The sequence below is a fragment of the Neoarius graeffei genome, chromosome 26, assembly GCF_027579695.1.
Source record: "Neoarius graeffei isolate fNeoGra1 chromosome 26, fNeoGra1.pri, whole genome shotgun sequence".
NCBI lineage: Eukaryota > Metazoa > Chordata > Actinopteri > Siluriformes > Ariidae > Neoarius > Neoarius graeffei.
This window is the reverse complement of record NC_083594.1, coordinates 23,265,471-23,278,151: the sequence shown is the minus strand read 5'-3', so window position 1 is coordinate 23,278,151 and position 12,681 is coordinate 23,265,471. Positions and strand designations below refer to the sequence as shown.

At 41.5% G+C, this 12,681-nt stretch overlaps 1 protein-coding gene across 1 annotated transcript in view; it reads left to right on the top strand.

Annotated features, from left to right (window-relative positions):
* Window positions 1-12,681, top strand: part of raf1b (Raf-1 proto-oncogene, serine/threonine kinase b) — a 101,173-nt gene that overhangs the window by 59,660 nt on the left and 28,832 nt on the right. Inside the window, exon 6 of the mRNA XM_060910051.1 lies at window positions 8,417-8,509. Coding sequence (XP_060766034.1) covers window positions 8,417-8,509 — 93 coding nt within the window. The remainder of the gene's footprint in view (window positions 1-8,416; window positions 8,510-12,681) is intronic.

Below are 12,681 nucleotides of genomic sequence, written 5' to 3'. Positions count from 1 at the left end.
CCTCAATAAATAAATGACCAAGTATAATATTTTTGCACTATATAGGGTGTAATAATTCTCACTATACATTTGGACAGCACTACAAAATGGCAAACTCTCTATATAGTCCACTATATAGTGAGTAGGGAGTGATTTCGGACACAGGGAAATACTAGGCCTTTCCTGGATACTTATTTTTATACCAAATCATGATTACAATCAGCTGTTGACATCACTCGTACCAAATCGCATCATTGCTTAATTGTTTTACCTCATTACTAGCCCTAAATTGCCCCCGTCCCAACTTTTTTGGAATGTGTTGCAGGCCTGAAACAGAGGAATGGATGTATGTTAACAAATGAAATGAAGTTGACCAGAAAAAAACATGAAATATCTTGGGTTCATACTGTGTCGGTACTGAAATACAAGTCAAAGTAAATTTGCCGATCATTGCTTTCTTATTTTATTTGCATTTTCAATAGGTTCCAACTGATTTAAATTTTTTTTTTATTTATTAGCTTTGCCATAGCAAGATGTGTGTGTGTGTGTGTGTGTGTGTGTGTGTGTGTGTGTGTGTGTGTTTACATACATTATGGCTGGGAAACCACTACAGCTTGCACTAATTACAGTGGCCTCATTGTACTGAATCTGCATGTCTTTGAACTGTGGGGGAAACTGGTTCACCCGGAGGAAACCCATACAGACACAGGGAGACTTTTACCCCTTTTCCACCAAATCAGTTCCAGGGCTGGTTCGGGGCCAGTGCTGGTTCACAACTCGTTCAACTTGTGAGCCAGCTGAGAACCAGTTTGCTTTTCCATAGCTCACGGTGCTAAGGGAAGCCACGTCATGACGTCACTGTATATGTCAGTTACGTCACTGTATGCGTCAGTTACGTCGCTACGTTTGCATAAACCTTGGCGCGAATATCGAAGCAAAAACAAAACGGAAGAAGCAGCAGCAGCAACAACAATAATAATAATGGATAACTTCGCGTTTGTACAGCTGCTGCTTCTCGTTGCTTAAAAATGGCGATCTTTCGCGGTCTTGTTATTGTTGTTGGTCTTAACAACTCTGCCCCCCCCCGCTGACGTAAGCGGTTCTTTCCTCTGGCCCAGCAAAGAGTTGGTGCTAGCCTGGAACCGGTTTTTCTGGTCCCAGAGCCAGTTCTTTGTCAGTGGAAACAGAAAACCCAGTTCCAAATTAGCACTGGCCCTGAACCAGCCCTGGAACTGCTTTGGTGGAAAAGGAGCATATGAAAACCCCACACAGAAAGGCCCTTGTTGGCCGTGAGGTTTGAACCCGGAACCTTCTTGCTGTGAGGTAACAGTGATAACCACTACACCACCGTGCCGCCTGATAAAGCTTTTCTGATTTGGGCTTGTACTTACAATATTTACCAGTTACGCCAATAATAACAAGCTATAGTAGTTGTATAAAACAGTTAATATGACTACATAATAATTTCCATTAAAAAAAATAGTAGGTTGAGTACGGTGTAGTTTGAGATGTCAGTCAAGATCTTTACTGTTTCAATGCTTGTCAGTTGCTTACGAGGTTCCGCCCCTTTAAGAGAGCCCCTGATGATCTTCTTGAAAAGCTGTGCGACAAGTGAAGCGTGTACTATCAAATAAACATTGAAAGAGATTTTTTTCTATGCAAAACACACCTGCCGACATGCTCAATTGCCCCCAGAGATGCACAGTGTCTGGGCAGGACCAAAAATGACACATTAAAACCTGTTGTCCAGTGAGCTTAAGCTTTCCTCTCATTAATACTTGAATCAGCCATAGAAGCCAAGCTTCACCAGGTTGCTGTGTCTGAGGCTTCAAAAGAGATTTTTACCCAGGCTGCGTTTTCCACTGAAAACAGTTTGCATTGAATGTACAAACATTTCACCAAGAGTGATGACTAATATACGTAGATAAATATTTCATTGCCTCATTTTAATGAAGTTTCAGGTGAAACCATGCTTCCCATGTACATTCAAAGCAGTCATTTCTGTTTCAGCCTGTATAAGGTCTCCCTTTATCTTCACATGCCACAATAACACAAACATCAATCTTAATAGGAAAAGAAGCTGTTAAAAACTTTCTCACATCATGTCAGTTTATTGCTGTCCAGATGTAATAGAGGGGATAAATATTTAATGACGGACATCAGTGTGAAAAACACATCCTGTTTGAATAAGGCTTACAGCTCTGCCATACTCATATACAATGAAGGCGAAGTTTTATTTAATAAACTTGTAGGTTTTCATATGTGCCTGCTCCATATTTAATGATTTGACAAAAAACCGATATGGATAAAGCATGTGTAAACGGATGTTGTGTAGAATAAAAATTCTTTAGAAGAAATATTAGAAAATAATCTAAATGCACCCATTGTTCTTGACTTAGAATAGTTTGATGTTCCTTGTCAATAATTCACACGAAGAGTTTTGCATACAGTGTCTGTAATTCCTATTACAGACATTCTTTAGAGATGCATATCAATGAAAATAAGGCAAGGCTTGGCACAATGGACTATTCTTTCGATGATTACACCACTGAACTCGCTCCTGTAATTCTAGTTTTCCTGTATTCATGTTTTACTGTAAAAAAAAGCAAGTTCTTTATTTTGTTTGCGTGACACAAATACAGATGATTGAAGAACTTCTGAAGAAGTCCAGCAGTTTTATGGCCCTGCTTGTGAAGTGAAATTGATAATTTTATCCTAATGGTTATTATCTGCCATTTAAACTAGGGTTCTGGTGATGGTTTCACAGTAACCAGAAAATTCCTAAGGCCAAACAAAATAATGTGTTTCCTGTTTCCTGGGTTTTCAAAATAGGGTAGGTAGGTAGGTAGGGAAAAAAAAATTGTTTATCCCAAAAGTTTACGACAAATTTTCTAGAGTAGGTAGGAAAAAGTGAGAAGTTTCCTTTGAAAACTTTTTTTGCAAAATACTCGTTCAAAACTAAACCTAGTCATCAGATATCATTGATGATATAAGGATGCACTTGTATATAAATTGTTCTAATAATGATGACATACTTTCATTTTTCAGGTAAAATGGGAATATTTTGGTGGATGATCTATTTGGTGGTGGCCAAAGTGGTGGTGGTCCAGTACCTAGATCTATCCCTTCAGTTCTGAACATTTCCAAAATATATTTTTATATACTAGTGGGGACTTTCATACTTAAAACTGATGTCTTGTGTGTTTTATCAAAATTGGGTGCATGCCTAACATCTCGGCCTTAATGACATATTTGCTTCATGTTTTTTCTTATTCTGTCTATGAATGCAGTGTTCACTTACGTTGTTCTAATGAATACAGTTGCTCTGTGCCATTTTCTTTTCAAATAAAGAAACTAAATTTCCTATATTTAAGTTTCCTATTCTGTGTTTGTAAATTGTGTTGCAAAGTAAATGCAAATGCTTTCATTTTTCAGCCCTGTTAGTCCATGGTTCATACTATTTGCTCTAAGGTTTAAATCAGGAGGAAATCAAGGAATGTATCATTTCACTGACACAAACTCCTCCAATTTCAGATTTATTATCAATTCAGATATCTTAAGTTGAGTATAGAATAGCATTGGAAGTGTTGAATACCTGATTTATACCCTGAGCAAACACTTCCTTGTGATGTATGCATTATTTCAATCACTATCTAGCCATATCCACACTAAATTATTTTCCCCACATGTACCCAAAACCACCAACACAATGTCCATCAATATCATCAACTTGGCTACATGCATGTTTAGTGGTGTTGGAAATAATAGAATGGGGCTTTTCTAGTGAATCTTCTCCACATAGCCATTGCCGGACTAATTAGGTTGAATCAGGACTGACCGGCACCCATTTGTGAGAGATGAAAGATGAATTATACCAAGGTAGGAACGGTGGACTTGAATCCGGACCTCATTGCATGTCATGTCATGCCTATCAAAATACCATCCAGATTCACCATGAATCATCATACAACCCCAATTCCAAAAAAGTTGGGACAAAATACAAATTGTAAATAAAAACGGAATGCAATAATTTACAAATCTCAAAAACTGATATTGTATTCACAATAGAACATAGACAACATATCAAATGTCGAAAGTGAGACATTTTGAAATTTCATGCCAAATATTGGCTCATTTGAAATTTCATGACAGCAACACATCTCAAAAAAGTTGGGACAGGGGCAATAAAAGGCTGGAAAAGTTAAAGGTACAAAAAAGGAACAGCTGGAGGACCAAATTGCAACTCATTAGCTCAATTGGCAATAGGTCATTAACATGACTGGGTATAAAAAGAGCATCTTGGAGTGGCAGCGGCTCTCAGAAGTAAAGATGGGAAGAGGATCACCAATCCCCCTAATTCTGCACCGACAAATAGTGGAGCAATATCAGAAAGGAGTTCGACAGTGTAAAATTGCAAAGAGTTTGAACATATCATCATCTACAGTGCATAATATCATCAAAAGATTCAGAGAATCTGGAAGAATCTCTGTGCGTAAGGGTCAAGGCTGGAAAACCATACTGGGTGCCTGTGATCTTTGGGCCCTTAGACGGCACTGCATCACATACAGGCATGCTTCTGTATTGGAAATCACAAAATGGGCTCAGGAATATTTCCAGAGAACATTATCTGTGAACACAATTCACTGTGCCATCCGCCGTTGCCAGCTAAAACTCTATAGTTCAAAGAAGAAGCCGTATCTAAACGTGATCCAGAAGCACAGACGTCTTCGCTGGGCCAAAGCTCGTTTAAAATGGACTGTGGCAAAGTGGAAAACTGTTCTGTGATCAGACGAATCAAAATGTGAAGTTCTTTATGGAAATCAGGGATGCCGTGTCATTCGGACTAAGGAGGAGAAGGACGCCCCAAGTTATCAGCGCTCAGTTCAGAAGCCTGCATCTCTGATGGTATGGGGTTGCATTAGTGCGTGTGGCATGGGCAGCTTGCATATCTGGAAAGACACCATCAATGCTGAAAGGTATATCCAGGTTCTAGAGCAACATACGCTCTCATCCAGACGACGTCTCTTTCAGGGAAGACCTTGCATTTTCCAACATGGCAATGCCAAACCACATACTGCATCAATTACAGCATCATGGCTGCGTAGAAGAAGGGTCCGGGTACTGAGCTGGCCAGCCTGCAGTCCAGATCTTTCACCCATAGAAAACATTTGGCGCATCATAAAACGGAAGATACGACAAAAAAGACCTAAGACAGTTGAGCAACTAGAATCCTACATTAGACAAGAATGGGTTAACATTCCTATCCCTAAACTTGAGCAACTTGTCTCCTCAGTCTCCAGACGTTTACAGACTGTTGTAAAGAGAAAAGGGGATGTCTCACAGTGGTAAACATGGCCTTGTCCCAACTTTTTTGAGATGTGTTGTTGTCATGAAATTTAAAATCACCTCATTTTTCTCTTTAAATGATATATTTTCTCAGTTTAAACATTTGATATGTTATCTATGTTCTATTCTGAATAAAATGTGGAATTTTTAAACTTCCACATCATTGCATTCCATTTTTATTTACAATTTGTACTTTGTCCCAACTTTTTTGGAATCGGGGTTGTATAATCTATTTCAAATATGATATATCAGTTGAAATTCGTTATAGCAATGATGTCCAGATGTACGCTCGTAAGGTGAACCGGAACTACAGCTATAGCACAATGGAAACTGGGCGTGTTGGTTGTCAATTTACTCCTGACGGGCCTCGTGTCTTTCGGCAAATACCGAGTGGTTTATATGACGCGCCCTAGCGGTTCTCGTTTGACTCGCCAGGTGGCTGCCAAGCAGGTAGGGTCGGGCATGAGAAATAGTTTGTTTATTGTGGTCATAAACAGTTGAAGGGTCGCAGTGTTTTTACAGGGTCTGTCGGGTAACCAGAAACACGTATATTATTTTGTTTGGCCTAATGGAAATCTACAGGAATCTGATGGAGACCATTAGGCCAGGCCATTAATTCATTACATGATGGAAACTTTGATTTTTCTAATGGATTGTAATGTTTGTTTGTTTGTTTGTTTGTTTGTTTGTTTGTTTGTTTGCAATCCAGGGCGGCATGGTGGTGTAGTGGTTAGCACAGTTGCCTCACAGCAAGAAGGTTCTGGGTTAGAGCCCAGCAGATGGCAAGGGCCTTTCTGTGTGGAGTTTGCATGTTCTCTCCGTGTCTGCGTGGGTTTCCTCCGGGTGTTCCGGTTTCCCCCACAGTCCAAAGACATGCAGTTAGGTTAACATGGGGCGGCCTTGGGCTGAAGTGCCCTTGAGCAAGGTACCTAACCCCTGACTGCTCCCCGGGCGCTCTAGTGTGGCTGCCCACTGCTCTGTGTGTGTGTGTTCACTGCTTCAGATGGGTTAAATGCAGAGGATGAATTTCACTGTGCTTGAAGTGTGCATGTGACAAAGGTTTCTTCTTCTTCTTATAGGAGAGTTTGATCAAAATTGAAGGCTAATGTACTGTTGTTAACATGAGAAGCTTATGGACGTCAGTTCAGCATGGCTAAATCATCATACACACCCTTCAAAATACACTGTCAAAATATTCTCAGGAACTCGTCATGGAGTGAGTTGAGGAGAGTTTATGATGACATTCAGTTAACATTGGGTGGCACGGTGGGGTAGTGGTTAGCACTGTTGCCTCACAGCAAGAAGGTTCCGGGTTTGAACCTTGCGGCCCATAGGGGCCTTTCTGTGTGGAGTTTGCATGTTCTCCCTGTGTCTGCATGGGTTTCTTCCGGGTGCTCCGGTTTCCCCCACAGTCCAAAGACATGCAAATTAGGTACAATGGAAAGTACTGGTAAAATGCTGCATAAAACCACTGTAATTGGCACAAACTGTGGTGGTTTCCCAGCCATAATGTTATGTGCATACGGTATATCTCACTATGGCAAGATAAGAGAGCCTTTTATTATCCCACAAGGGGAAATTTACATTGTTACAGCAGCAAAATATATAAAGAGAAAAAAATAAGGCAGTGAAGGAGTAGTGCAAAAGTACTAAGTATACAAAAAAAGGAGATATATATATAAAAGAAATAAACTACAAATTTAGAGATAAAAAATTAACTAATTTGCATAAATTAACAGGTTTGCAGATATACAGTTAACATAAGTGTGTTACAAAGGTGGTATTGCACATGTAAGTATTGCACCGGTAGTATTACCAGTATTACCCAGGTAGTATTGCACAAGTAAGTCAGTATATTGCACAAGAGCCATTTTAACCATGTGTAGCTAGCAGTTTGCTGTAAAGTACTGATGCTGATAGTGCACAGAGTATCCGTTCAGAGGGGTTTCTATGGATGTAGAAGTGATCTGGACAGTATTGTTCATTATTGTGAGGAGTGACTGGTGCTGTGCTTGGTGAGGTGTCGGTTGTACAGTCTCACAGCAGCAGGGAGGAAGGAGCTGCTGTATCTCTCCTTAACACACCGCAGATGGAGGAGCCGGTCACTGAAGGAGCTGCCCACTGAAGGAGCTGCCCAGTACTGCTACTGTCTCCTGCAGTGGACGGGAGGTGTTCGCCATTAAGGATGACAACTTGGCCAACATCCTCCTCTCCCCCACTACGTCCACGGAGTCCAATGCACAGCCCAGGACAGATCCTGCCTTCCTAATCAGTTTGTTCATTTTTTTCCTCTCTGCTGTTGTGATACTGCTTCCCCAACAGACAACTCCATAGAATATGGCTGATGCCACCACAGAGTCATAAAAAGAGTTCAGAAGTGGACCCTGAATTCCAAAGGCCCTGAGCCTCCTCAGCAGGTGGAGTCTGCTCTGGCCTTTCTTGTACAGGGTGTGCGTGTGATCAGTCCAGTTTATTGTTCAGATGAACACTCGGGTACTTGTAGCTCCTAACAATCTCAATGTCCTTTCCCTGAATGTTCACTGGGGTAAGTGAAGAGAACCTCGTCCTGTGGGAATCCACCACCAGTTCCTTGGTTTTACTTGTATTGAGCTGGAGGGAGTTCCGTTGGCACCAGTCTAAAGTTCCTTGTCAGTTCTCTGTACTCACCATCATCGCCATCTAGGATATAGCCCACAATAGCAGCGTCATCAGAGAACTTCTGTAGATGACAGGTAGTTGTATTGTAAAGCTTAAAAACACAACACTGTAAGCTATAGGTTTCAGGTAAATTAGCATTGTAGCTCTGGTGCAAAACTTTCGAAGAAAACATCAAACATATCTTAACTGGTTGGCTACATTCTTGCTGTTAAAGGGGGGAAAGTGTGAACTGATATTTTTGGTTGAATTATTCTTTTAAATACTTCCACTGCTGCTACGTTATGCCATCCAAACCTATTCCTACTTTAAATCAAGACCAAGTGTTATTTGTTCATATTTAAACCAATATTGCTTTGCCAGTTCAAGTTGTATCAAAGTTTTATCAAGTGCATAAATGATATACACTCATGTCCTGGTGATCTTCCCCTCTCAGTTTGTTTCCCACACCTGGAGAAAGTGGAACTCCATCACTACCACCTCTCTCATCTCGGAGGATGCGAGACTCTTTATCCCGACCTCCTGCCAGGTCAGTATTCTGAGGCTTTTTGAAACAAATAATTAAAGCAAATAATTAAAGTCTTCTTTTTTTTTTTTGTCAAATAGTCTGTATAGTTTGTCATAATGTTCTTTTGCACTCCACACAGTGATACAGTCTCATACTCTGAACCCCATTTGAGGAAGTTTAGACAAAAGTTTACTGAAGCTGAATTCCCCTGGAATAAGAGATCATGTGGCTTTGGATATGGAAATAATATGAGACACAACAGGCAGAGTTTCTGTGAAACAAATGCTAATTCCTAACACTGACAAATGAGTAACATGGCAAAATGTCCCTCCTGGAATGACTGGGTAATGCTGACTAAAATTCTCCAAACTGGTCTCTGGTTTAAAGTTGGGACTGCTCCTATAATGTCATGCCTGTAAGAATACTGGCTCAATGTCCATGTACCTTCTTGAAATCAAGAAATGGATTTGTTACAGGGTGGCATGGTAGTGTAGTGGTTAGCACTGTCGCCTCACAGCAAGAAGGTCCGGGTTCGAGCCCAGTGGCCGGTGAGGGCCTTTCTGTGTGGAGTTTGCATGTTCTCCCCATGTCCGCGTGGGTTTCCTCCGGGTGCTCCGGTTTCCCCCACAGTCCAAAGACATGCAGGTTAGGTTAATTGGTGGCTTTAAATTGACCGTGAGTGTGAATGGTTGTGTGTCTCTATGTGTCAGCCCTGCGGTAACCTGGCGACTTGTCCAGGGTGTACCCCGCCTCTTGCCCATAGTCAGCTGGGATAGGCTCCAGCTTGCCTGCGACCCTGTAGAACAGGATAAGTGGCTACAGATAATGGATGGATTTATTAAATTAGTGTAGGGCTGGAGATAGAGTAACGGTTGAAAGAGGTCCAACATATTTATATTTCTATGTAGTCATTTAGCAGCAGCTTAAAGCCTTTTTGCGAGACTGATGGAGATAATGGGCAACCAAGAAGGCAAAGTGATGGAAGATGCACGAAGATGCCATAGTCTTTTTGAGCTTTTTAGCGAAAAGCATTAAGATGCTTGCACTCTGATATTTGTGAAGCTGGTTTGTAGATGGCAGGACCAGTGCAGTGTTCACATTCACAGAACAGTGACAAGCACAAGAGAATGAAATTTACACAATTTAGCCCCATTTTGCCAAAGTTTATTCAATCAGCTGACATGGGTTGAGTGTGTGACATTTACTTCTGTAGTTTTGCACTGGGGCGGCACGGTGGTGTAGTGGTTAGCGCTGTCGCCTCACAGCAAGAAGGTCCTGGGTTCGAACCCCGGGTCCGGCGAGGGCCTTTCTGTGTGGAGTTTGCATGTTCTCCCCGTGTCCGCGTGGGTTTCCTCCGGGTGCTCCGGTTTCCCCCACAGTCCAAAGACATGCAGGTTAGGTTAACTGGTGACTCTAAATTGACCGTAGGTGTGAATGGTTGTCTGTGTCTATGTGTCAGCCCTGTGATGACCTGGCGACTTGTCCAGGGTGTACCCCGCCTTTCGCCCGTAGTCAGCTGGGATAGGCTCCAGCTTGCCTGCGACCCTGTAGAAGGATAAAGCGGCTAGAGATAATGAGATGAGATGAGTTTTGCACTGGAGCTACAAAGTTAATCAACAGTACCAATCAAAAGTTTGGACACACCAACTCATTCATAGGTTATTCTGTATTTTGACCATTTTCTTCATTGTAGAACAATACTGAAGACATCAAAACTATGAAATAACATATGGAACATACAGTGCCTTGCAAAAGTATTCATCCCCCTTAGTGTTTGTCCTGTTTTGTTGCATTACAAACTGGAATTAAAATGAATTTTTGGGGGGTTAACGCCATTGGATTTAAAACTGGTGAAAATTTGTTTTTATTGTGACACAAACAATAATTAAGATGAAAAAACAGAAATCTGGAGTGTGCATATGGTAGGTATTCACTCCCTTTCGTATGAAACCCCTAAATAAGAGCTGGTCCAACCAATTCACTCCATAAGTCACATAATTAGTTGATTAAGATTCACCTACGTGCAATCAAAGTGTCACATGATCCATCACATGATGTCTGTATAAATCAACCTGTTCTGGAAGGACCCAGACTCTGCAGCACTACTAAATAAGCAACATTTCAGAGACAAAGTTGTGGAGAAGTATAGATCAGGGTTGGGTTATAAAAAATATCCCAAACTTTGAATATCCCACAGAGCACCATTAAATCCATTATAGCAAAATGGAAAGAATATGGCACCACTACAAATCTGACAAGAGAAGGCCACCCACCAAAACTCACACACCGGGCAAGGAGGGCATTAATCAGAGATGCAACAAAGACATCAAAGATAACACTGAAGGAGCTGCAAAGATCCATAGCAGAAATAGGAGTATCTGTCTATAGGACCACTTTAAGCTGTACACCCCACAGAGCGGGGCTTTATGGAAGAGTGGCCAGAAAAAGGTCATTGCTGAAGAAAACACATTTGGAGTTTGCCCAACAGCATGTGGCAGACTCCCCAAACACATGGAAGAAGATTGTCTGGTCAAATGAGACTAAAATTGATCTTTTTGGCCATCATGGGAAATGCCATGTGTGGCACAAACCCCCCTGAGAACACCATTTCTCCAGTGAAGCGTGGTGGTGGCAGCATCATGCTGTGGGGCTATTTTTCATCTGCAGGGACAGAAAAGCTGGTCAGGACTGAAGGAAAGATGGATGGCACTAAATACAGGGCAATTCTGGAGGAAAATCTGTTTGAGTCAGCCAGAGGTTTGAGACTGGGATGAAGGTTCACATTCCAGCAGGACAGTGACCCTAAACATACTGCTAAAGCTACACTGAGTGGTTTAAAGAGAAACATTTAAATGTCTTGGAATGGCCTAATCAAAGCCCAGACCTCAGTTCAATTGTGAATCTGTGGCATAAAAAGATTGCTGTACACCAACGCAGCCCATCTAACTTGAAGTAGTTGGAGCAGTTTTGCCTTGAGGAATGGGCAAAAATCCCAGTGGCTAGATGTGCTAAGCTAATAGAGACATACCCCAAGAGACTTGCAGCAAAAGGTGGCTCTACAAAGTATTTACTTTTTTTTTGGGGGGGGCACTCCAGGGTTCTGTTTTTTCATCTTAATTATCGTTTGTGTCACAATAAAACAAAAAATTTTCACCTTTAAAGCTGTAGGCATGTTGTGTAAATCAAATGGTGCTAACCCTCCAAAAATCCGTTTTAATTCCAGCTTCCTGAAATTCCAAGGAATTTCTTGCCTTCTTAATGCGCTTTAGATCATCAAACAGTAAATATTAAATAATAAAAAATACAGTAAATAGCCCTAATCCACAGCTGTAGTAATCCATATTATGTCAAGAACCGCTCTACTAAGTAAAGAGAAACGACATCCATTGTTACTTTAAGACATGAAGCATCTTTTAATTAAGAAAAATAAAGAAAAAACATTGAATTAGAAGATTTATCATAACTTTTGACTGGTACTGTAGCTAAAATGTAATGGGGTCTAGTTCAATCAAAAATCTTCTCCATTAAGTTCCAAACATTCTCTCCATAAGCTTCCCAGAGCTCGGAGGACATACTGACTGACTGCTTCACTTAACACATTTATTTAAAAATAATTTTATGTACTTTGTCATTTGAAGCAAGAATAGGGAGATTTGGACATGTATGTGCAGAAAAGCTTTGTGTGAGATGGACATCCTTTAATCACATTGTTAATTAGTGTCCAAAATCTAAACATTTGACACCGAATACTGGGCAAAGTAAATTTTTGTCTATTATTATTTATTATTATCCATCTATCCGTTATCTGTAGCCGCTTATCCTGTTCTACAGGGTTGCAGGCAAGCTGGAGCCTATCCCAGCTGACTATGGGTGAGAGGCGGGGTACACCCTGGACAAGTCACCAGGTCATCACAGGGCTGACACTAATGGCCCTTTTCCACTACCCTTTTTCAGCTCGCTTCAGCTCACTTCAGCCCGACACGGCTCGCGTTTCGACTACCAAAAACCAGCACGACTCAGCTCGCTTCAGCCCTGCTTAGCCCCTAAAACTCGCACCGTTTTGGAGTGGGGCTGAAGCGAGCCAAACCGTGCCGAGTGAGGTTGGGGGCGTGAGCAGACACTCCCCTGTGCACTGATTGGTGAGGAGGAGTGTCCTCACATGCCCACACACGCCCCGCGAGCACGCTGGGATC